The 27,777-nt window shown below is 40.1% G+C and overlaps 1 protein-coding gene across 1 annotated transcript; it reads left to right on the top strand.

Moving 5' to 3' along the window:
* Positions 1-425: 425 nt before the first annotated feature.
* LOC139733367 (hephaestin-like protein) lies at positions 426-27,777 on the top strand. Its single transcript, XM_071644204.1, has 17 exons — positions 426-607; positions 7,169-7,413; positions 7,965-8,183; positions 9,047-9,169; positions 9,748-9,914; positions 10,833-10,956; positions 11,542-11,686; positions 12,295-12,555; positions 13,696-13,894; positions 14,926-15,046; positions 16,333-16,545; positions 17,044-17,278; positions 17,951-18,262; positions 18,703-19,013; positions 25,397-25,579; positions 26,969-27,091; positions 27,668-27,777. Exons 1-17 carry the CDS (start codon positions 438-440, stop codon positions 27,775-27,777), a joined length of 3,261 nt encoding a protein of 1,086 aa, XP_071500305.1. The 5' UTR covers positions 426-437.

Genomic DNA, 27,777 nt, shown 5'->3' with positions numbered 1-27,777 from the left:
TACAATTTTGCGCAATTTTGTGCAACTTTGTGAAAAGTTTATGCAACTTTGTACAACTTTGCGCAATTTTGAGCAACTTTGTGAAAAGTTTATGCAATTTTGTACAATTTTGTGCAACTTTGGTCAATTTTGTCAATTTTTGGCAACTTTTGTCAATTTCCACTGTGACATGGGGCCTAGTGGTAATGGTAGACCACCACAGTTCCCTCACACACACACACACACAATGAATTCAACGATAAGTTCGTGGTGTAATCCTGAAAGCGTGCATATCAAGATTATGGGATCTTTTTTGTTACTCCCTTCAATATTTATATCCTGGTTTGGATTTTCTGATTCGATTTTGGTACAAAATCCGAAGAACTTCAATCTAAACTTTAATTACTTACGTTCAACCTCTCTTTCTCTTTCATGGAATAGGTCGTGTGAAATCCAACATGATGGATCGTGCTCTGCGCATGCTCCTCCTAGTGGCAGTGATTGGCTGCTTGATCGGATGCGCCTGCGCAGCCAATCGCGTGTACTACATAGCGGCTGTGGAGGAAACTTGGGACTACGTGCCAAGTGGCATTGATAACATCACTGGCCAGAGCTTTCCGCCCAATTCGTAAGTAGACCTACATCCTTGCATTATTTTCCCATAGGATGTAACATATAAAAATATTTTAAAACATTATACAATATGATGTAATGTAATATAATATAATACAATATAATATAATATAATATAATATAATATAATATAATATAATATAATAATATAATGTAATATAATATAATATGATATGAAATAATATGATATAATATGATATAATACAATCTAATATAATATGATATAATATAATATAATATGATATAATATTATATATCATAATATATCATTTATCATAGTATATGATTTATTGGTCAGAACAAATGGTATTTACAGCAAGGAATAAAAATCCAGTAAATTGCATAATCACGGAATAAAGGGAAAAAAATCATTCAGCGTTACAAAATGAATACATTAGATTTTACATATCAAATGTGACCAAAATACCCAGTAAGTTCATCATAGAGTTTCAGTTTGAATTTCGAACCTCAATTTTTTTAAGTGAGAGGCAAGTTTACTTTTCTTTTTGGGAAATTTTATATTCATTTTCTTTGTTATTTTTTTTAGATGATCCGTGAAAGATTCCAAAATAGGTGAATTATTCTTGAATTACAAATGCATGTGAAAATACCTAAAACATATAAACAGAATTGCAACCCCACATTGAAAATAGATACCGCAATGAAGGACTTCAGCGCACATTCACAGAATTCCAATCGTTAGTCGCCATCATCCCCAAAACTTGCGAAACAAGGCAAAAGCAATATAGGCGTATTTGGAGGCCTTATTTACCATTTGCAGATGAAACAAAAAACTCGCTTTAATGCTTTAAAATACTTATAAAATGTGAGTCATGGACCAAAACAACAAATCTAAAATTTTGAATCAATATAATCAATATTAAGTATTGTTTAATGTACAAAATGTGAACAATAATTATAATAAAAATGTTTCTAGACTAAACCGTCTACAGTTAGGGTTTATTGAGAAAAACAATGATATCTTCTGATATCTTCGGGTTTCTTTTTTTGCAAAATTTTTATAAGATACGTGATACAGTTGAACTATACATAATTTATGCATGAAATATAATATCTCGAACATTATAAAGTCACTGCTCCCAAGGGTAAACAATACCTTTAGAACTTGGTGTTACTTTAAGTGAATTAAAGATGAAAATGCTCTGATAAAAAAGCCCTGTTTAGCAAGCGTAATATATATTTTGACAATGTCACTCTATATCTGATATCATCTACAGCATACCATACAGTTATAGTACCCGCATGGCGATATCGTGTTAAGGTCAGAGAGTATCGCCAGATACAGGAGATATACACGATCTCTATTCCCCTCATTGTTCATCTCTGTCTATGTCTCACGCAATCCCACATAAAACAAAGATCATTGTATGGTGAGAATGCCAAGATGTTTTGTTATCTTGGATAAAATATGATAAAGAAATGCCTAGTTTTCGCGTTTTTCCTTCCTGTTATCATTCATTTACAGTATACCGACAAAAAGATAACACCAAGTGAATGCATACATAATTTATTTTCTCAATTCTTCGTAAAGTGACTGAAGGGTATCTTCTTTTACGTGATTTTAAAGGTTGATGCGTATGATGATCATCCTTTAAGATGTGCCATTTTGACACAGTGTAGAGCCTGGGAACATATCCCTTGGCATGGCAGCGTTGTGTCACATTGATGCGATGTCTTCCTGCGCCTTGATTCGATGTTGGCAAACACCTGTTTCAAGCCGGAAGTAGGCCTGACTCGACCCCTGGAGCGAGGGAGTCTCCTCACTTCTCGTTCAAACATGCATGTATACAGGCGTGCAGTACAGTCAAACTCAGTACACAGAGATCCTTGGGAACAAGACAATTTTGTTCTTTATATTGTTATATCAGTACATCAGTCGTCAATAAACAATACAAAAAAAGAACAAAAATCATTGGGACGCAGAAATTACTCTGTCATAACACACGTACACACACACACACACACACACACACTCACACACACACCAACACACCCATACACAAACTTGATGTTTATCTATAATATTATTGTGTGTCCTTTTCACCCCCTCATTCACAACACAAAATGTAATATCTCTGTCCAAGTATTTTGTCGAGTCTTGAATTTTCTTTTTTTTCTCGTTCTTGTTATTCTTGCCCCATCCCTTATCTCTTTTTCTTCTCTCATCTTTAGCCTTATGTAAACATACATAGATATAATACACATATACATATGTATATATATATGTATATATATATATATATGCGAGTACTATATGGGATATCAAATGTATCAAAAAAAATGAACATAATATGTTCATTATTTTTGATACATTTGATGTACAACGATATTATCATTGTACATATTATGACATGTTCATTATTGTCATAGTCATGTCAGTTGGCACAAATTTGCGCTGAGCAACTATGCCATGTATGACATGACTTAACGCCAACTTGCCCCATTTGTAATCAAGCACGTTGCCCTGTGGGATGTGTATTCCTCGATGTCTTCAGTAGAAAAGTCGTCATTGGTCTTCTTCGTCTCTTTATCTTTTTTCTTTGCCCTTGCGTGAGAGATTTTTCCACGACACTTTTTACATTCTGAATTCCATGTATGATCTGCAAAGCACTTTGCAATCCTTGTCCAGTATGCCTAGTACTCGACTCACTTTCCTTAAAGGGATCATATAGTATTGGTTGAGACCTAATTTCAGGTTTCTTACATTTTTTGGTGAGATAATGACAAACCTCTCATGAAATATGAAAGAGCATGTGATTCAATGAGGAATTCAACCTTTATTTGATGAAAATTGGCTTTGAAATGGCTGAGATATCCAAAAAAGAGCAATTCTAATAAAGTGTGGGACCCACACTTTATTACGATTGCTTTGTTTTACTTTGTTTTTGGATTTTTCAATCATTCCAAACCCGATTTTCATCAAATAAACTTTGAATTCCTCCTAAAATGGTATGCTCTGTACTATATCATAAGTGTTTTCTTGGTATCTCGCAAAAAGTTAAAAACCCAATTCTCATCTCCACCAAAACTGTACCATCCCTTTAACAAATTATGACCAATGGTAACGAGAAGATGCATCTCAACAGACCACATGGCATTTTTGGCAGCGATGGGTAGCCTACATTATGGGGCATAACGTAACATGGGACGTAACGTAATATGGGATATAAAAATAAGATCACACCAAGACTAAATAACATGTCATACTACGTATTACTCACCAACCGCCAAACTTATGCAACATTAGATGTCAGGTGTAGTCTTAATGCGAAGACTGTATTTCGACATGAATGCAAATTGAGAGTTTCGGTGAACAGCTGGTAAAGGTATTAGTATACACTTGTCTTCTCCTAACGGCAAAAGTCTTTACACATTTATGTTCATTTGACATCGCGTTTCATCTTCTGACTTGTAATAGATTATTATTAATATCTTTCAAATCATTACTGTTACACCGTACTATGATCATCACCTGGTGAAAATGAGTTTTGATATCTAGGGACTTGCACATCTCGTGTTGACGAAATAATTCTCCGTGCAGCATTGAGAGGATAACATTTTTTTTTCCTTCGTTATATCATATCTGTCGCAATAATAGCATGTCATGCTTTCTGATATAGATGAAAGAAAATACGAATCTTGTTTATTTTTTCTTCCGTCAAGTGCTTGCTACATTCTGGAGCAATTATTCCAAACAAACACAAATACAAAACACTTTCCCTTTGCCATGCATCCTTGAATCATTTGATGAAGTTTAGTTACTTTACGCATGGCCAAGTCAGCCGAAATCATGGCCAGAGGAGCGAGCCAATACTGAACATCATCCGCCGTACAGTATGACCCCCCCCCCCCCCAAAAAAGGAAGAAGATACAATCCACTTTCGCATTGATAACATGCACCCAATATGATTAAAGCGCCTAAATGCTACTTCAGAATCTTAAAACATAACATCTTAGGTATATTTTGCAGAAAACCCCATTCAATTTGGTTAAGCGGTCACAGAGAAATGTGAATTGCCGTAAAGCATGTCATGAGTTTGATTCTTTCAAGTTTAGGACTTGGATGCTCCTGGAAATGCAAATTAATGTGTGAAGACAATAGACAGAACTTGGAGGGAAGAGATTTCTGACATGCTCTACAAGATTCCTCATTTCTCTTTGACCACTGGAGCAAATCGAATGGGGTTTTCTGTAAGATGTGGGCAATGAGTGATAGTTTCATACCCTGAAATTATATTTGCATTGATTCACTATTTTTAAAGCTATCATTGTGGAGGGTACCGTTTTATTTTTATTTTTATTTATTTATTTATTTTTTTTTTTGGGGGGGGGGCATACGGTACATTCCCATTACTGTTACACCGTACTATAATCATCACCTGGTGAAAATGAGTTTTGATATTTAGGGACTTGCACATCTCGTGTCGACGAAATAATTCTCCGTGCAGCATTGAGAGGATAACATTTTTTCCCCCTTCATTATATCATATCTGTTGCAACAATAGCATGTCATGCTTTCTGATACAGATGAAAGAAAATACGAATCTTGTTTATTGTTTCTTCCGTCAAGTGCTTGCTACATTCTGGAGCAATTATTCCAAACAAACACAACAACAAAACACTTTCCCTGTGCCATGTATCCTTGAATCATGTGATGTAGTTTAGTTACTTTACGCATGGCCAAGTCAGCCAAAATCATGGCCAGAGGAGCGAGCCAATACTGAACCTCATCCGCGGTACAGTATGTCCCAAAAAACAAAAAATACAATCCACTTTCGCATTGATAACACCCAATATGATTAAAGCGCCTAAATGCTACTTCAGAATCTTAAAACATAACATCTTAGGTCTATTTTGCAGAAAACCCCATTCAATTTGCTTAAGCGGTCACAGAGAAATGTGAATTGCCGTAAAGCATGTCATGAGTTTGATTCTTTCAAGTTTCGGACTTGGATGCTCTTGGAAATGCGAATTCATGTGTGAACACAATAGACAGAACTTGGAGGGAAGAGATTTCTAACATGCTCTACAAAATTCCTCATTTCTCTTTGACCACTGAAGCAAATCGAATGATGTTTTCTGTAAGATGTGGGCAATGAGTTATAGTTTTATACCCTGAAATTATATTTGCATTGATTCACTATTTTTAAAGCTATCATTGTGGAGGGTATACGTACCGTTGTATTTTTTTATTTTATTTTATTTTTTTTTTGGGGGGGGGGGGGGACATGCGGTACATTCCCAAACAGCAGGTGCACTTGTCTTTTGCCTCCAACAAACTTGGCTGATCATGAGCTCTCCTTATCTTCTGCTGTAGTCTGAGATATTTTGCAAGCTTCGAGACGAGTGTTTGCTTGGCGATTGTGAAGTTTATCGCAGGTGTGGCGTCCGTTTGCATTTTGACCTTATAGGTCCTCTTTTGACACTGGAAAAAATGCCAGGTCGTCTAGACACTGTAGATAAACAGTAGCAAAGACAGGTGCATTACGTAATTACACTTGTCTTTATAGTACGAACGGTGAAGCATTGGAATATCACCCAAACTTCGCTGTATAACGAAGTTGTCTTTCGCTTACAATCCAAGAAAAAGAGACATGTTGCCGTACACTTGATGGAAATGATCACAAAACGAAAAACAAAGGTACGATTTTCTAATTATCAAGACATTTGTTTTCAGCTTTTCAGTCGTTATAGTTCAGATGCCAAATTCAGCATTTCAAGGTTCGGGAAAATGCCAGAGATACTTTTAAGACGATAGATATTATGCTGACATCTGGTCCATGATCTGATCGGAGATGTTATGTCCCCTTTTCTTTATACTGCGAAAGTCCTTCCTGTGGGCGAATTACGGCGGCAGAACCCAGATCTTTTCCAAGCATCAAAAGATTAGAATTCTTTTCCGTATAAAGAAGCTTACCTTTAATACACATGCGGCATGAAATTACGATTCTTTAGGGTTTTAACCACGTATGGACAAACAAAAAGAAAATATGAAAGAAAAACTCTAATATAGAGTAGTTGTATGGTATATAAGTCCCACTGGGTTCCGTAGTTTCAGCTCAGCAAGATAACACTCAATAGTATTGACGGGTATTAATGTTAAAGAGTATGCAATTCTAAGGGAAATTGAAATTTCATTTGTTGAAAATCGATTTTGAAATAACTGAGATATCCAAAAATATGGTGAAACAAAGAGATCCTAATAAAAGTCGTGGCCTGTCGCATTTTATTAGGATTTCTTTCTTTTTATATTTCAGCCATTTCAAGACCAATCTTCATCAAGTAAACTGTGAAATCTTCTATGAATTGGATGTTCTTTTATATTTCACAAGAGGTTTCTCATTATTTCTCAAACACACACACACACGCACACACATACACAAAGTTGGAAACCTGCACCCCTATCTGAACCAGAACTATACCATCCCTTTGATAAGACTGTGTCCTTTTTGTGTGGTTGAGTTTTCTTGGGTAGTCATGTCATTCTCGTTTGTAATATTTTCTCGTGTTTTATTCAATGTCTTTTCTTTGACAGAGCGGGAGCGAATAGAGTCTTTTCGAATCCAAACCGGATCGGCAGTCGGTACAAGAAGGCCCTCTTTCGGGAATACACCGATGACACCTTCACCACCCAGTCCCCTCGCCCGGCATGGCTTGGTATTCTGGGCCCCACCCTTAGGGCGGAAGTTGGCGACACCATCACGGTTCACTTCCGGAACATGGCGTCCCGTCCCTACTCCATTAATCCAAGCGGTCTGACGTACACAAAATCCTCAGAAGGTCAGAAGATCGCAAAGAACATTACAAATGAAAATGACGAATTATATACCTTAATTAATTACTGACATGATTCTTGAATCCACGTAGAAATTTGTACAGGACCCGATGATTTCTCATTGGCGTTTGGTGAAATTATTTATAACACTAAATTTGATTTGCACCTGCCTGAAACATAAAACAGTTTTCGTCAAAGGCTGAAGACCTATAAATTGCAAGCCCTACAGCAACACTCCAACCACACTACCATAGCAAATGTTTGTTATTGTTTCTTTCATGAAACAGCATAATGCTCATGATTATCAAATATAATACAATGTAGGCTAAATGACATTTTTGCCCTTAGTTCAACAAAATTAAGAAAGTGATATACTATCATCAAAGAATCTGAGTCATAAGTGTACCTAAAATGAAATTAGTGTGGAGTATTATGCTCTTCTTTCATGCCGAGTTTTTCCCACAGGCACTCGCCTCATTTATGCACCCCTTTACAGTGTGTAATCATTATTCCCCCTCCCAACTCGCTTTCTTTTATTTTTTTCTGACATTTGCAGGCGCCCTCTACAATGACGGTACTTCAGGGTCAGAGAAGGAAGACGACAATGTTGGACCAGGCCAGACGTATGTGTACAGGTGGAGCGTCAACGCAGAACGCTCGGGCCCGAACCGCGACGGTGGGGAGGACTGCATCGCCTGGATGTACAATTCGCATCGATTTGATACGCAGGACATCAACTCTGGGCTGGTGGGCGTTACTATTGTTTGCCGACGAGGTTTGTGGCCACACCTCTTTGTCGGCTGTTTCATTCTTTATCTCTAGGTGCATTGTGTAATTATTGTTGCTATTACGGGTGTTGTTGTGTTGGTGTTACTGCTGTTCTATTTGTTTTTGTTGTCATTGCTCAGAATCATTGCCATTTACCATGAGCAGAAGTGTCATCATCATCATCATCATCATCATCGTCATCACTATGGTCACTGGTTATCGTAATTTTGATTTTTCATACAATTAAGCAGCATATCAGGATAATATTTGTTTAGTTATCTTATTAAAAGAAAAGAATACCATCTTCTACCGTATCTATCACATGACTTAAAACAGGATGACGTTTTATCATTAACATGGCAGGTGGGTGTCTAATACTAGTAATACTTGCACCTACCTAAACCTAAGCTAAGAAGTCATACCCTCGACAAACATGGCTTAGATTAATGCAAACCTTTCGACATGAGTTGTACTTGAATGTATTGGGCATATGAAGACATTAGTACCATATTTCTAGATTACATACATTTATGGTGCAAATTATGTGAATTCGTTCCATCCTAGGGTGCAAATGTGTGTGTTTTATGGTTCGTGTGTATGCGTGTTTTGCTTGTTTGATCATGTTTTCCTGTTTTTGTGTGTGTGCGTGCCATTTCGATCGAAGATTCTCAAAGATTAGGCCTACCTTTGAGTTTGGGAATGAAGAGCTGGAGCAGGATGTTCCCATGTCACTCACAGAGTTAGCTCGGTCGGTAGCGCGTTTGTCTCATGAGCCAGGACCCTGGTTCGATTCAACCATCTTCTCAGATGGAAATGAAGCAAACATACAAACAAGACTAAACCCGGAATCACTCTGTTCTCATTCATCAGGACGGCTTTCTACCACTGACAACGACCACGTCCTCCTGTATGCTTTCTTCGATGAGAACAAGAGCTGGTACATCAACGAGAACATCCAGACCTACGTGCCCCAGGTTTCGGACCAGGAGCGAGGTGAGAATGGCGATGATCCACAACATCCATGCGGTCTTCTTTAATGCAGAATATCAACCTTAGTCTAATTCGCCTCAGTTGATTCTGGCTTTAAATGAGCGTCTTCGGCGCATCGTATACCTAATCCATTCCTTTATTTTGTGCGTGAATCAAAGCTAGTACACTTTTGAAGAAGGAAATAAAAAAGAGGAACAAAAAAGGTAAAACGAAGAGGGAAGAAAGAGAACGGAATGAGAAATTATAAGATTAATGGTAATGGTAATGGTAATGGTAATGGCAACAATGATAACATAACATAGCAGATATACACGTAATAACAATAACAAAGCTGATGAGAAAAAAAAATAAAGAAGAAAAGAAATAAACATGTTTATTCCGTAAATAATGAGAAGTAGGGAAGATGAAGACGGAAAATGAACAGTCAAACCTGTGTAGCACGAAATGTGGTCATTGTAGACAGGGGTTGTTGAGAACTGGCGTTCGCCGCAGAGTAGGTTTGATTGTAGCAGTGTAAATGCTAGTGGCAGAGTTACTGCTCACTGGTAAATCTTTCCGGTCACTCCTTTCAAAACTTGCAGAGACAATGGGCTTTCTGGGCAGCAACATGATGTACACCGTCAACGGTTACTCGTACGGGAACCTGCCCGATCTGGAGCTCTGCCAGGGCGAGACCACTCGATGGTTCGTCTTCACTGTGGGAGGAGAGACTTCTATTTACACAGTTTTCTTCAACGGAAATCCACTAGTAAGATACAACTTTATATCAGAACAAAATAAAAGGAAGAAATAATCTTTTTAAAAGAGTAAGAGAAAATTAATGGATAAAAACTGGGAATGTATTTTTGTGCAAGGTTCAGTTATGATCGATGATGGCATAATGATATTTTACAGTTTCTTGTGACGAAATAATTGGATCTCTCAATCTTACTGTAGATAAATGACCGACGATGATGATAACAATAAATGTGACAGCGATTATGATCAGAATGACCCTTTTGACAGGTATAGTTTATCATGCTTACGTCCTTGGACAAGATGTTTGTATCCACAATGTCCCTCTCGACCCAGGCGTATAAAATGGGTACCTGGCAACGCTAAAGTAATAATTATGGCAGGGCCTTCTGGTAGAACAGTGGCAACGCTGAAGAGGCTACCCTGGATAAAGAAGACATTATTATTATCAGTAGCAGTAGTAGTAGTAGTAGTATTAGTAGTAGTGGCAGTAGTAGTAGTAGTAGTAGTATAGTAGGAGTAGTAGTAGTAGTAGTAGTAGAAGTAGTTTTGTTATACTTATTATTATTATCATCATCATCATTATTATTATCAATATTTTATTATCATCATTGATCATTGTAGTACTGTTGTGTTGAACAATCAATAATGTTGTCTCCATTGATATGGTAACTGAAGCAACAACTTACTGCGAAGTGTTCTCCGCTTTATACTTGTTATACAGCTTAAAAGGAACTTGCCTTGAGTGGAATTGAGCAAAATAAAATATAACAAAATAAATAACCGCAGAATTTTAGTTCCTGGAATTCGAAAATGACCCGATATTATTTTGCAGGAAGTTCCGAGTTCCCAATAGTTTCTCCAGAGCACTGCCGCATAATTATCATCTTTTAGAAATCGTTGCTCTCAAACAATTTCCACATCCTTACAGGAACAGGATGGGAGACGGGCAGACAATATCCCTCTAATTCCGGGACCAGTTAACGTGGTCAGGATGACTGCCGAGAACCCGGGAACATGGCTGCTCTCTTCCCTTTCCACCTCGGATGCAACAAGTAAAGTTTCTGATTTATTTACCTGTTGTTTTTGACGGAAACCGAACAAGTTATGTATTAAATTTATGGGATGATAATACATGATTTTTTTTTTCTGAGATAGCGGACAAATACCACTTAGTCTATGATACCATTCAGTATATATGAAATCATTGCTTCTATCAACAGGTATTATCTGGGTTCGAATTACAAAAGAAAATAAAAACTAAAAAGAATATTTTATGACCCGATGTGTAATCTGTGATCAGCCTTCTGATAATGGTAGATGACGAGGCATATACGTAAACCTTGTTATGATATTTTTGCAAAACTCCGCAATAAAATTGATGATGATCAATGTAGATTTCTCCTAAATGAATATGTGGTCTGTCATCACAAACGATACCATTATGATTGCTTGCTTGTTTGTTTGTTTTTCAGGGGGCGGGAGAAAAGAAGGGTATTTCATTATCCCTTTGTGACGACGTAACTTCTATGATCAATTTCATCGTCACTAGAATTTATCGAATATAATTATCCGGCTATGATACATTAAATCTATTTTCATTTCATTTCTCTCTTTTTTTTTGCGGTGACCGTTATCAGACGGAGGAAGTGCTGTGTACACGGTGAATCCAAACTGTACCAGATCAACTGGTTCGTCGGGTGGAGGATCGTCACTTACCGGAAGAGTGATAAGACACTACATTGGCATCAGAGAGGTTAATTGGAATTACGCCCCCTACGTCAGGTAAACTTGCATACAATCAACCCGCCTTATTGCCCATCCGTCTGTCAGTGGTGACCAACAGCCGTATATGGCCACTAAAAAAATCCCCAAGAGAAAAACCATGAAAAAGACCCCGTCTCAAGGGGCCACCTGTCTATACTAGTCACTTCTCCTTCTCCCTTGGGTGGCCGCTATAGACAGGTTTGACTGTAATTATTTCTGCCTAGAAGCTCTGTTAATGATAACATGCCATCTAGAAGATATTGACTTCATAGTTTCTGTGAAAATCATCATTTTTGTAAATATTAAAGATGTTGTTACTAGTTTTAAAAATGATACCAATGATAAATGTTAAGATTATTAAAATCGTAATCTCCTTTCATGCTCATCGCTAATCATCATTGTCAGTTTCATCAAAATCACCACTGTACAGACGTCATTATCATGAATTGTGATAATGGAATGTGAGAGAAAAGATGACAAAGAAAAAAAGTAGGATGAAGGGTAGAAAAAAAAAGAAAACGAAGGAGAATGATAAATATTATGAGGTATTCATAAAGGGAATAATCTTTAAAACGAAAGGCACAAGTAAAGGCGTAGTGTTACAATATTCTCAATTTGTATTACAGCAAGTCGCCAACTGGTACCGGGCCAATCTTCAGAAAGGCTCAGTACATTGCCTACACGGACGAGACGTTCACGACAGAGAAGCAGCGGCCGCAGGAGGAGCAGTACCTCGGATTCGCCGGGCCGGTCATTCGGGCCGAGGTTGGGGATACGATCGAGGTGATGCTGATGAACTTTGCCTCGAGGTCATACAACATCCACCCTAATAACGTCAAGTATGACAAGCTCAACGAAGGGTGGCCATACCCAGCCGAGCAAGGTATGTAGATATATATATATATTTTTTTTTTTTTTTTCCGCCGACGATTCGGTTTTTGTGTATCAAGGAAAGTTTCTGTTTGAATGCGTAGTCTGTTTACCACAAAAGGCTCCTAGAATGACAACAACCGCATGTTTTAGCGGAAAACAAAAATATGTCACTCAAGTAAAATAGTAATGAGAACTAGACGTTACACCAAACACTGCGTGAAAAGTGGAGTAAATACTACACCAAACCCTGACCTAGAAAGTTTGGCACCAGACCACAAACCAAGTATAATGCTTATAGCTAGTGAAGTTTCAAAATGGAGACACGATGTTATACCGGGTAAGCCTTGACTTTGGACCGGAGGTCTCGAGTTTGAGTCCAACCGAGTAAGTCATTGCATGGACAAGACATTTTTACCTCGGATGTCCCTCTTGAGCAAGGTTTAAAACTTGGTAGCACAACATGGTAATGCTGGGGTAATGATGACAGCTGGGCCCTCTGAAAAACCATGGTAACACTGAAGAGGCCACCTTGTGTAAATATAAACCATGACACTATCATTTATAATCCAATTACACAGTGAACCTGATAATAGCTACGGTAACGTCTGTCTATCCATATTCTACGTATTTTCATCTTGAATTTGATTTGATTTAATTTGATTTGATTTGATTTGATTTGATTTGATTTGATTTGATTTGATTTTTTTTTTCTGAATTTCTTTTTCATACATAAATGAATACAAAGTCAATTGAACAAACTAAATGAGCACAGTTTAATTTGAATCTGACAGTTAAAACAAATAAATGATTAATTCAAATATTTAATTTTTTCTCTTGACACAACGCAAAATGAAAATAAACAAACTATATTGTGCATACATTTATGCAAACATAAGTTACAGTTTATCTATTGCTCAATCTTCTCCGGCTTCTCTTCATTCAAAAAAGGTGAAAATAAAGTTTGAATTGAGTTGAATTGAATTGAATTGAATTGAATTGAATTGAATTGAATTGAATTGAATTGAATTGAATTCAGACATTCTAGTGAGCAAACACTGTTGGTAAGACTTAAGAAAAACACGAATAAACAGACTCGTACCTGCATGTTCGTCGTTTACAACAGGTGCTGCCGGTCGAGGTGATGCCAGTCGAAGCGATGATGTTGTCGGGCCTAACCAATCACGCAATTACACGTGGACCGTCCCAGCATCCTACGGACCGACAGACATGGACGAGCAGTGCATCACGGGAATTTACTACTCCACGGTGGGCGGTGAGCAGGACCTGCACTCGGGGTTGGTCGGGCCACTGCTCGTCTGCAAACAAGGCTCACTCCGGGCTGATGGAAGCCGGGTAATACACACTTATTCTCTAAAAACAAACAAACAAACAAACAAACAAACATCAAAAGTTCAAACAAAACTATACATGAGAATGTCCTGCCGTATCAACACAGCGCCAATGAACAGGCGCGATGAGTTGTCCTGGACTCATTTATTAGATTCCAAGTACGTTTTTGTGCCTATAGTACCTCAGCTTTGACAACCAGTTTTAATTTTAAGAGTACTCCGGCAATTTTTGCCCAACCCTGCACAGATAGGGGACAGTGGGACAGTAAGTAGTATTATAAATGTTGCTAATATCCTTAGTGAATAAGATAATTGGTTGTTGTTCTTAATGCCATTATCACTGCATACTTTCAATTCTTTATTCATTTCAATTGTAAAAAAAAATAAATAAAGGAAACCTGTGGTTGTAACATGAGTCAATCACAATGTTACATTTAGGATATTATGAGGCCATAGGATAAAATTGGAGACGATGAGAAAGTTAAGATACGTGTATTTGTAAGTAATCCCTTGCAAGCAGTATTTTTTTCAATATTATTAATTGTAGTGGGCTTAGAAGTAGTAATGTCATAGTCGTAGTGCAGTGAAATAACTACTAGAAATAAAAATACCTCTTCCTTTCTTAATATTTTCATCATCCTCATTGTGTATAGTTATTATTATGATTATCATTGTCAATATTATTATATTGATATGATGATGAGGAAAAAGATAATGCAATGTTTTTTTTTTTCTAGGCTATTCTCTTCAATAATATGAGAAGTGTTTTTCCAGAGGCCCAGTCGTTATTATACCATGACATTGTATACAGTGCAGTTATATTCATCTTCACACTTTGGCCGAGGGGGCTTCGTATTATAAAGCGCGTATCTAATTTTGGAACTTCCTACTAATAGTCATAAGTCTTATCCATTATAATATCTGCTCCCATGGATATTTCAGCATTGTTATTGTGTCTATGATATTCTAATATTGTTATTGTAATCAATGTCGCCGTCATTTATCATCAACATGATTATTTCCACTCATTCACAGGCGTCCGAGGTCCGCGAGGTTATCACTATGATCGTTTCGCTGAACGAAGAACTCAGCTGGTATTGGCCAACAAATCAAAATGTCCCATATAATGACGATTTCCCCGTGGCGGAACTGAGAAGTAAGTCGAGTGCTAAACATGCAATTTTTAAAAGCCATCTAGACGTTTATGTTACGTATCTTGAAACTATCATCCACACACAAAAAGAAGGAAAAACACACAAAAAAACACACAAAAAAATTGCAACTAAATGTTGGGCAATACCAATAACTTTGTTTGTTGGTTGGTTATTATTGGGGTCCATAGGGGTCCACAAAGCAGCTCTGCTGATCAAGGTGTTCCACCCCATGAAGTGGCAATAAATTCAAATTCAAATTCAAGAATGTAATCGAAACACTGTGGTATATGGATATGATCTGTTGCCGAAATTACATTGGACTGATTTGACAATACATGTATATAATCCATCAAATGCATTATGTCACTGAATGCAACTCGCATTGTAGATAATAATGGTAAAAATGGAAGTTTAGGTAAAGATCTTGAAGGTTAGAAAGTTTAGGAAGTTGATCTTCTATCCGTAAGATGGTCTCTAGTTATTCCGTCATTTATAAATTTTGATGAAATCTTGGCCAATTTGGTATGGAAAACTTTTAAAGGAAGAAAGGGCAGAATCCGATTGCTATCGACGTAACGGATAGTTACATGAATTTAGTAAGTTTCCGTATCACTACCATATACTAGGCCAAAATAAAGCCAAAATGTAAGATAGGCCTATAGAGAAAGATTATTTCAATTTGAGTCAAATCAAATCTCAACGATCAAATTGTTTAAAATCAATATTATAAAGATATATCATGTATTGAAACTAATTAAAATCAAATCAAATTAAATCAAATCAATTCCAACCATAAATTGGGTTTATGCCAGGTTCAAGTGTGTACGTGTGTGTCACACACAAACACACTGCTATAGCTTCTGACCATTCGAGCATTGAGAATTTAGGGTTTCTGGGACAAACACTGAACTAGGGCTTTCTATAGCTCAGTCGGTAGAGCACCGGGCTGGCAATCCGGAGGTTTCGGGTTCGAATCCCGATGGAATCCCATTTTCTTTGCTCAATTTCCCCCTGATAAATAATATTAATTTCTGATCAGTTTCTCTGTTTATTCCAATCAATTTAAAACGTCCTATCATGTCGAAGTCAACAATCAAATTAGTTTTGAAAATCAATGTATAAAATCTATCAGAACATGGGATATATTCGATTTGAATCAAATGAAATGAAATCAAATGAAATGAAATCAAATGAAGTCAGGAAAATAAATTGAATTCAAATCAATTTACAACTGTACTATAAATCATAATAATGAAAGGCAATCAATCTCTGCAATGCTTACTTACAGCCATCAACGGCTTCGTCAGTGACAACCTCCGCGGGCTGGACTTGTGCGAGGGCGATCGTGTCAGCTGGCACGCCCCATGCATCGGCAATGATGAGACATACATGGGGCTCCACATCCCGTACCAGACGTTCCTCTACAAGGGGCGACGAGCCAACACCCTGCCGCTCCTTCCCGGAGAAACGGAGCAGGTAGCCCTCACAGCTGGAATGCCCGGTAAGTTTGTCTGTTTGTCTGTCTGTCTGTCTGTCTGTCTGTCTGTTTGTCTCTCCCTCTTTCTTTGTCACTGTTCATGACTATTGTATAGGGACTACATTTTGCATATAATTATATGAATATGTGTGCACTATAAGCTTAAATTGGTTGCTGAACTAACAAAAGTCCAGATGGTGCCCACCTGGACTATAGCATTTTGTTAGTTAATGTCCTACCGGACTTGCACAAAAGCTACTCCGTCCTGCTAGACTGAACATGAAGGACTTACCTAGTTTTATGCTAGTCCGCATGTGACAACCAATTTAAGTTTTCAGCGTATCTGTGTACAATGTAACATACTATATCCATGACATGTAGGGCCTATGTAGCCTACATGTGGCACGTGACACTTGTTTCGAATGTGTGTGTGTATGTGTGTGTGTGTGTGTGTTTGTTGCTCTTGATATCATGGCCCAACAATTCTTTTTCTCCTTCTATTCTGCTGTTTTGTACATGCAGGGACTTGGATCTTAAACGGCAACGTGTACAACTACGACCTGGAGGTGAACTACACCGTGTCACAGTGTGCCCAGGGGCAAAACGGACCGAACCGAGATCGACCGAACCGAGATCGGCACGGTGATGGAGATCAGGGAGAACGTGTCATCTACCTGGCCGCGGAGGAGGTCATTTGGGACTTTGCCCCGACAGAATTTGACTACATCCAAAACCAGAGCATGACCGACCCTACCAGGTAAAAACGTTATTGGCAATACACGGAAATATTCAATATTATACTTATACATAGGCACCTACATACTCACACACACACACACACACACACGCACACACATACACACAATTAATGTATATATATATATATACATATATATTTATTCAATATATATATATATAATATATATATATATTATATATATATATATGTATAATTATACATGTATATATATACACATATATATATATATATATAGATATATATATATATATAATATACATATATATATATAGTGGGATGATTTTTATCGAACGCTTCTGTCATCTTTGGCAGAATGATATAATCGAGACAATAATGACGACAGAAGATCGTGCGACATCTTCTGTCCTCATTATTGTCTCGATTATTGATATTCATCGCACACGTACACACATATATATTCATGTATAATATCAAATTACATACATAATGTATAATGATATTACTAGTATAGTATTATGCGGGTCCTATGTTTGTGTTTGATAGTTGGGAAAAGAACTGAAGAGTGAAGACAGACTACAGAGTATAATAGAAGTATCTTAATTACGGATTCCATTAAAAAAAAAAAACCAATATTCTTGTATCATTAGGTCTAAGATCTCGTGTTTTTTTTTTTATGTCTTTAAATCTCTTGTGTCTTTGTTTTTGCAGCGATGGAAATTATTTCATTCGGAAGGGACCCACCGAGATCGGAAGACTGTACAAAAAGGTGCGCTTTGTGGAGTACACGGACATGACTTTCGAAGAGCCCAAAACCCGCTCCTATTGGGACCAGCATCTGGGAATCCTCGGCCCGTTCATCCGCACTGAGATTGGCGACACCTTCAAAATCTTCTTCAAGAACAAGGCCACGAGGCCGTATTCGGTCAATGCCCATAACCTCCCCGGCCAGCTCATGGAATACGGCGGGCAAACCTACGACACGCCTCGCCCCATCCAGCCGGGGGAGAATGCAGTCTACAAGTAAGAGCAATGCAGTAGTTAGTCCCGTTGACATGAGAAACGTATGAGAGTCACTGAAAATTTTTTGTTCATCACGACATCTGACTTGGTAAAACGTCATCTAAATTGATTTATGGCAACCCGATTAGATTGATATACTTGGTCTAGATGTGTAGATACAGGATAATAACAGGATGTAGTGACAGCCTATTGAGATCATCTTTCACATATAATTTCAGTGAACGGATTCCAGATAGCACCCACTAAATGTTGCTGTGTCGGGCAAGCCTCTTTCAAGCATTCTGTTTCAAAGGAACCACTGTGGATGTAAGATCATAGACGACGTACTTTGATAAAAGAAGATGCGCGCGCACTTTAAGAATATCCGGGACAAAGGGAGGTCGTAAACATCATCCACTACGCTAGTCACAGCAAATGCGTTCCTTTGTTGTGTTGTCCAGGTGGAACTTTGGACCAGAGGCGGGACCCACCGAAGACCAGCCGAACTGCGTGGTGTGGCCCTACTACTCCAGCACCATCGCGAAGAAGGACACCAACTCGGGGCTGATCGGACCGCTGATCATTTGCCGCAGGGCCACCCTGGATCGCGGTGGACGTCGTCAGGACGTCGACCGCGAATACGCCCTCCTGCTCACCATCTTCGACGAAAACGATAACTGGTACCTGGACGACAACATCAACACGTATGCTGGAGATCCAAGCAGCGTGGACAAGTTGGCCCTGTCCTTTGAGCACAGCAATGATGCCTTTGGTAAGATTACCAATTACACTAGGTGTAGTATATTATGTAATCAGGCTAGACTCGGACCAGACAGGGTGTCTGAGCTCTGTCGGCCAGAGGGCTTAATATCACATCACTCGTATATCGGAGGGATTAAAGAGACAGGTGTCCTCACATCATGGTGGACCACCATACTGGTAGTAGCAATGTACCGACGTATTTATGACCAGGCAGTCCAGTGTTTTGGTCAGTCTGTCTCGAGCGTTGGCTGAATGCAGCTCTTCCAATAAAGTCAATCTCTCTCTTAACTCCGAGTGTGTCGATCGTGTTCTATTTGATTGTGCTCATAGCAGGTCACTTCACTGGCGACGAGGATATTTTTCGAATGCACCTATACATGTACTGTATAGGATGGCTCTCATCGGGAAAATTGAGGAGTTTCTGGAGGGGAGAGAGGAATGGTCGCAGTACGTCGAACGGCTGGACCTCTATTTTAAAGCCAATGACATTACATCTGAGGGAAAAAAGCAGGCGACACTGCTCACAGTCATTGGGCCTTCGTCATACAAATTGCTACGGAACCTGGTGGCCCCAACCAAGCCCTCTGCCATGAAGTATGACGATCTCGTGGCAGCGATGAACGCACATCATTGCCCGATTCCAAGCGAAATAGTGCAAAGATGTAAATTCAACAGCCGGTTTCGCATGGATAATGAAACGATAGCGGGCTACATGGCATCACTTCGTTCTCTAGCAGAGTTTTGCAATTTCGGGACGTCGCTTGATGTAATGCTACGTGATCGCCTGGTTTGCGGCGTGCGGGATGACCGCATCCAACGTCGGCTTCTTGCGGAGAAGAGCTTAAATCTCGGGAAGGCGGTGGAAATCGCCACCAGCATCGAAATGGCTGCCAATAATGTTCGGGACCTCCAGACGGCGCAAGCTCCAAGGGAGGAAGTACACCAAATGGCTTCCTCGCCTCAGCCGAAACAAGCCAGGACCAGAACGTGCTTCCGGTGTGGAAAGGGCGGACACACATCTGACAAGTGCAGGTTCAAGGACAGCAATTGCCATCATTGCCAAAAAAGGGGACACATTAGCAGCGTGTGTCTAAGCAAAAGACGCGGAATACCGCCCAAGAGCAGTGGCCAGGTGAACGCGTTAAAAGCGGACGACGATGACGCCGGCACGGAATCGGCGGACGAGAGTTCAGCTCCACCACCAGCGGAGTACGGCAATCTCAGGCTGTATCGAGTGGACGGCAAGTCAAATGTGCCCCCACTGAAAGTAAAAGTCAATATCGACAGCCAAGAGGTCGGAATGGAAATCGACACCGGTGCATCTATTTCGCTCATGTCGGAGACGACATTCCGGACATATTGGCCTAAACGACGACTAAGCCCAACAACTATGAAGCTGCGGACTTATACCAACCACGAATTGGAAGTCGTGGGCATGGTCGAGGTGCACGTCGCTCACAATGGCCAGGTGAAAACGCTCCCGCTCATCGTGGTCAAAGAAGATGGTCCCAGCCTCCTTGGTAGAAGTTGGCTGCATGAGCTGAGGCTGGATTGGGCAAGTGTGCATAACATGAACGCCGCAGCCACAACCGACGTCAACGACATCCTGCAACGTCACGACGCGGTATTTCGTGAGGAATTGGGCAAGTTCACAAGTCTGCAAGCCACGCTTCACGTGAACAAGGATGCAGCGCCCCGCTTTTGCAAAGCACGGGTGGTGCCGTATGCGATGCGGGACCTGGTGGAGAAGGAGTTGGAGAAATTGCAGCACGATGGGGTAATCGAACCAGTCCAGTTTTCGGAATGGGCGGCACCCATAGTGCCCGTGATGAAAGCTGATAAGCAGTCAGTTCGTATCTGTGGTGACTTTAAAATGACAGTCAATCGCGTAGCGAAATTAGACAAGTACCCACTCCCGAGAATTGAGGACCTGTTCGCATCACTTGCAGGGGGACAAAAGTTCTCGAAGCTGGATTTGTCCCAAGCGTATCAGCAGATCGAGCTCGACGATGACTCACGCCAGTACGTAGTGATCAACACACATAAGGGGCTATATCGCTACAACAGGCTCCCGTTTGGGGTGTCGTCCGCCCCAGCCATATTTCAACGGGTAATGGAGAATTTGCTACGCGATATTCCCCACGTCACGGTATACCTCGATGACATCCTCATCACCGGGGTCAATGACCACGACCATCTTTCGACAATCGACATGGTGCTCGGGCGGCTGGAGGAGTCTGGGCTGCGCTTGAAGCGAAGCAAGTGCAAGTTCATGCAGCCGTCGGTTGAGTATTTGGGTCACACCATCGACGAGCAAGGCCTGCATCCGACTTCGGGTAAAGTTACAGCGATCACGAATGCCCCTGCACCCCGCAACGTCACTGAACTGCGAGCCTATCTGGGGCTGCTCACATACTACGGCAAATTTCTCCCGAATTTGTCGACCACGCTAGCACCTGTGTACGCCTCCTCAAGAAAGGGACACCGTGGAAATGGAGCTCAGCTCAGCAAACGGCATTCGACTCGTCCAAGAAGCTGCTGTTATCATCACAAGTTTTGGTACATTATGATCCAAGCCGAGAGCTGGTCGTGTCCTGTGATGCCTCGCAATACGGCATCGGCGCGGTGATCGCGCATCGCATGGAAGACGGGTCAGAAAAGCCGATTGCGTTCGCCTCGCGAACACTCGCGGAAGCCGAGAAGAAATATTCGCAAATCGAGAAGGAAGGTTTAGCTTGTGTGTTTGGGGTAACACGCTTCCATTCTTACCTGCATGGGCGCCACTTCACGCTCGTCACCGATCACAAGCCCCTCCTCGGCCTGTTCAACGAGGACCGCCCTATCCCTGCTCAAGCATCAGCTCGCATTCAGCGTTGGGCCCTCACTCTCGCGAGCTATGAGTATACACTCCGTTTCAAACCGACAGGATTACACGCTAATGCCGATGCTCTCAGTCGTCTACCACTCGCCGATGTGCCGCCCACGGTGCCGTTGCCGGCGGAAACAGTGCTCCTCCTCGACACGCTTGAATCATCGCCCATCACTACAGCCGACATTCGGAAGTGGACGCGCCGTGACCCGGTCTTGTCTCGCGTGTTAACCTACGTAGAGCGCGGTTGGCCTGAGCAGCGAGAGGACGTCGATGTCGACATGAAGCCGTATCATGTGCGCCGCGATGAGCTATCAATGCTAGATGAGTGTGTGCTCTGGGGAAATCGGGTGATCGTTCCTAGGCAGGGAAGGAAGCAAGTGTTGGAGACGCTCCACGCGGGACATCCAGGCGTGTCTCGGATGAAAAGTTTCGCGAGAGCGTTTGTGTGGTGGCCAAAAATGGATCACGACATCGAAAGTACATCGAAATCGTGTAGCAATTGCCAGGAAAATCAGCCAATGCCGGCACCCACACCGCTTCATCCATGGCAGTGGCCAAATCGTCCATGGTCACGCCTGCACATTGACCACGCTGGGCCGTTCATGGGGAAATATTTCCTCATCGTGGTCGATGCGTACTCCAAATGGCTTGAAGTGATCCCAGTTGGTTCGACGACGACAGCGTCGACAATAGCGAAGTTACGGCTACTTTTCGCAACGCACGGATTGCCAGATAAAGTAGTCTCCGACAATGGTCCCGCCTTCGCTAGCGCGGAGTTCAGCGTCTTCTTGAAGAAAAATGGAATCGCACACGCGAAGTCGGCCCCATATCACCCAGCGTCTAACGGCCTAGCAGAACGTGCCGTTCGCACATTCAAAGACGCGATGAAGCGCACGGGAGATAGTTCGTTGGAAACAAATATCGCGAGATTTCTTCTGCAATATCGCACAACTCCACACTCAACGACAGGAATCTCGCCCGCTGAAATGCTAATGGGTCGTCGTCTGACGACCGCACTCGATCGTTTGAGACCCGATATCGCGTCACGCGTGCATGATCGTCAGGAAAAGCAAAAGCTAATGCATGACAGCAGCTCGAAGTCGCGTACCTTTGCTGTGGGAGACAAAGTGTATGCCAAAAACTTCACCTCGAAATCTCCCAAGTGGTGGAGTGGAGAAATCGTTTCGCAGAATGGGCCGGTTTCATTCGAAGTCGCTATCGCCGACAACAGCGGTCGGGCAATTAAACGTCACGCGGACCACATTCGCAAGCGTTACAATTCTACGATATCGCCCTCGAGTGGCGGTACATCTCGACTGACGAATACCGCACGCGACATCACCAGCGATGAAGGACTAGATATCCAAGGAAGTGTAGACGCGACCGCGACGACCGACCCACCAGCGGAGCTACCACCCCCGGTCATGTCGCAGAACGACAGCGAGCTCCAACGGCAAGACCAGTTAGCGCCGAACCGTAAAACCTACCCGATCAGGCAGCGGAATCCACCTGACCGATATGGATTTCCATAATGCCGACAAACTTGGTAGATGACACTGTGTTATATCAGTTGAGTTGTTGTTGTTTTTTTTCTTTCCTTATGTGTTTTTTGTTGTCTGTATCCCTACACAGAAACGAAGAGTAATATCTAGGCATGCCTTCATTTATACTGTAAAAGTTCGGGGTAGTATAATCCCAAATGCAGCGAGTATGTTGAAAAATTTACTTGAAAATCAGCATTTCATGTCAAGTTCATGTTTGTTTTAACTTATTCGTCCATAGTCAGGAACATTGAAACATTAGAACAATGCCTTCAACCCCACCCCTTCGTTCTGGAATTCTGGGCGAGTTTATTGTCAAGGTGTACTTAATTGGCAACTACATTTTTGTACACAGTTTGGGGTTTTAGTTTCGTTGTGTGTATACATGTCGTGAGTGTGATGGTTTGGAAGTTATATTCTCTCCCTCATCATCTCTTCAGATGCTATGATTATTATCATTATTATTTGGTATGTTTCGTTCATTCACACAATTGTTAGGTGATGCTATCCTTATTTGGTTTGTTTGGGCAAATGTCTGACAATTTTGTTTTGTTTTGACTTTCTTCCGTATATTAATTTGGCATTGTTAATTCCAGGTCAGTTTAAAAGGGTGACCATATTTTGCATAATACATGTATTTTAATTCCAGGGGTATGCTGACCAAACTTTCTGTGTTTGTGAGGGTCGCAATGGTCACCATCATTTGACGATAGAGTATAGCTTAAGTGAACATGTGTCTCAAAGGACGCTAAGTCCATTGTACATTATGTAAATGTTAGTAACAAGCGTAGTCAAATGCTTGTTTATTTCCTGTGTTGTCATGCTCTTATTCACAACAACGACAATAAGGCCGCTTACACCCTATAAGCGAATAGTCCGTGCATGGCTGCTCATGTAGAATGTTGTCCTAGGAAACTTTGTTCATGTACTATCTGTTAATATGTTCTGAATGTTTCTTTTGTTTATTTTTGTTTTGTTTCATGTTTGTAATGTCTAGGATATGTACCCCATATTCTTTACCTGGTCGAATGATAAGTAATACCTATATAATGATAATATTTTGTGAGTTTTTTTGTGTGTGTTTTTCATTTAGTACTTTATTCAGGTTATTTGGCTATGTGAATGCAGTGTTAATGATATAACTGTTGAAGACTGACGTTTTCCAAGTTTTGCTAGCTCCTATAGAAACTCGTTCTATTTTGATGCAGTTGCAAGTTATCACTTTAATGGAGGTTGTAATCTAAGGGGGGAGGAATGTAGTATATTATGTAATCAGGCTAGACTCGGACCAGACAGGGTGTCTGAGCTCTGTCGGCCAGAGGGCTTAATATCACATCACTCGTATATCGGAGGGATTAAAGAGACAGGTGTCCTCACATCATGGTGGACCACCATACTGGTAGTAGCAATGTACCGACGTATTTATGACCAGGCAGTCCAGTGTTTTGGTCAGTCTGTCTCGAGCGTTGGCTGAATGCAGCTCTTCCAATAAAGTCAATCTCTCTCTTAACTCCGAGTGTGTCGATCGTGTTCTATTTGATTGTGCTCATAGCAGGTCACTTCACTAGGGACCATTTCTGAAAGATGGTTGTAAGGCTTAAACAGATTATATATAGGCCTACGCATCATATACAATTTTGACAATCTGTGGATTTCCCATCAAACTCTTCTTCTTCTTCTTTTGCACAGGGAAGAATGTTTTTATATAAAAATTATCATAAACCCCTATTTTCCAATTATAGAACTTGCTACTAACGTCATTTTCATATCTTTGTCGTTCCTTTTTTTTTCTTATTTTTTGATAGCAATTCTTAACAACATCCTCAACTATCTCTCTTGCCATGTGTATATCAAATTCGTGTAAGGCGCTTTATTATTGTCTTGGTATGTATAATCACTCATGAATGGCTTTGAAACAACCGAAAAGACTATCATTACGTTAATTACCAACCTGCCTTCCAATTCTTCAAATCCCAACAGCAATCAATGGCTACATATTTGGATTCCCACTCAACATCAGTATGGCCGTTGGCGAGCAAGTGGCCTGGTACATGATCACCGTTGGTGGCGGTGCAGATGTGCATGCCATAAATTTCCACGGTCACACCGTCACCTTCCAGTCGCAAGTCACCAAAACTTTGGATACGGTCACTAGTCTTCCAGGTGAGCAAATGCAAATATTCGAAGCTCTTGATAACTGTTAGCTAAGTCGGAATAAAATCACCCAAAGTTGTAAAATAATTACTAGTATTTCATTTTTATGAGTCAACACGTGCCTTAGAAATGCAACTTGCATATTTTATAAATGTCTCCTTGCTTTTTTCATCGTTTTCCCGTATGAATGAAAAAAAAAGGAGAAACTAAATCAAAGCAACAAAATGGCTGAACAATAAACTGGGTGTAGTCATCTAGTCCAATGTGATAATATGATTACACTCCTGTCTTTTTTCCCCTACCTGATTGGAGAAACTATAGGCAGATAAGGGCTGCCTACCAACGCAACATTAACATGAATCTGAATTGAAATCGTTTCGATTTTGTTCATTTTGTCAGTAAGATAAACATTCAATCAAACAAAGAATTCACGAATACAATTTATACGAGAAAACTTGGGGTTCAGCATGAATGTAAACAGAAAAATGAATGTCGAGAGTAAAGTCTGCTCAATGTCCAGTACTTCAATGGTAATAGATAATAGCGAATGGAAGTCGATGATTGAAAAACAAAACTTGCTGCGGTCCCAAACAAAGCATAATTGATTGCAAAAAGAGAGGGACAAACAGAAAAATAGAAAGAATGGAAGAGTCAGAAGGAAATAGGGTAAAATGTATTTCGAAAATCTAGTTAAGATTATTGAAGGGGCTATCCGCGAATGGAGTACATTATACACCCTAACAAACCACTGATTACAATGACAGAGTTCATGATTAGTGTCATTATCATAGAACAAATTGCAGCCTATCGTTCGCTTGAACTCATACTTTTCGCACGTTTCATACGAGAATGAAAGAAGAGAAAATCGTCATTCTTTTGTCTACTGTATCTACATGAAATTGACATTGTAATTGATAAACGTAATGATTACTTTAGTGGCTGTCGTCTTTGTAAATTTTGATGTGATAATTCGTTGGCCATCGGACTATTCAAATTTGTTGTGATTTATTAAACACGAACACGAGAATTTATTATTTTCACGTTAAGTGGGGGTAATTTAAATCCTTGAGGGCTAGACTTGCGAAACAACTGATAAAAGGTTTGACTGGACTGTTTCCATTACATTTGTCAGGAATACTTTGTAAAATGAATCTTTTGCAAACGTTTGAACCTTATTTCATCACATTTATACTTTGTACTATGTTTTTTTTTTGATTTTCGATGATTTTCGATGATTGGAAATAAACTATGATTGAATTGATTGAATTGAATTGAAAATGTTAGCTATCCAATTAAAATCAAAAGAAGTCCTGTATGTCGTAATTACTGTCATGAAAATGTTTATAATCACTCTCATCGTCGTCATCATCAACATTACCATCATCTTTGTCCTTTCAGGTGATTTTCTGACAGCCGAAATGGAAGCCAGACAGGCCGGTATATGGCTACTTCACGACAATGCCAACAAACACAACAAATTCGGTGTCAAGACGAGATTTACTGTCTATCCTAGTAAATCAGGTAAGTCGCAAGTCACCAGCCAGGAAAGATAGAAGACAGAAAGCTCTTATTTTATCTAAGCAAGTTTAATTTTGATCAGGCTTTATTGTTGATTTGTAATATTAGAACAGAGTCATCGGGAACAGTTTGTACTGTCACATTTTGCAAGTGCTTTAAGTCTGAAACAGTCCACACGTTTGCCAGTATCTACATCTTGTCTGCGGTGATAATTTCGTTAAAAAAAAAAACTTACCAGCTTTAAGACGTTTTGAATGTAGTTGTGATTATGTCAAATTTCCAATAAATGTATAAATAACCATAGCTAACGGTCGTCGTGGGTAACACGATTAAGATCCATTTTGAAATGACAGCAAAACTGCACTTTCACAATATTATTTTGTGAAACCACCGTATTATAATTATATATTTCGATAACTGTTATAACTATAGTATTCATATTACCTTTGATAAAGTGGTTTATGCTGATATTTTGAACGTTCATAATAGCATTGGTTAGATTTATAACAGAATGAAGTTACAATGGTGTAACATCCTTCTCTTAAAGTAACTCTATTCCTGTCTTCTTATTTTCTCTAGACATCCCATGTGGCGATACCTGCGACACCAGCTCTGCACGGAAATTGGCCGTGAATGCCTGGAGTCTCCTAACAACTCTTATCGTTGTTTGGATTGGTGTTTTCTTTTAA

The sequence above is a fragment of the Diadema antillarum genome, unplaced genomic scaffold (genome assembly GCF_040938485.1).
Source record: "Diadema antillarum isolate AM-2024a unplaced genomic scaffold, OU_Dant_1.0 seq00000472_RagTag, whole genome shotgun sequence".
Classification (NCBI taxonomy): Eukaryota; Metazoa; Echinodermata; class Echinoidea; order Diadematoida; family Diadematidae; genus Diadema; species Diadema antillarum.
Note: the sequence above shows the minus strand (reverse complement) of the source record. Positions and strands in the feature narration are given on the sequence as shown.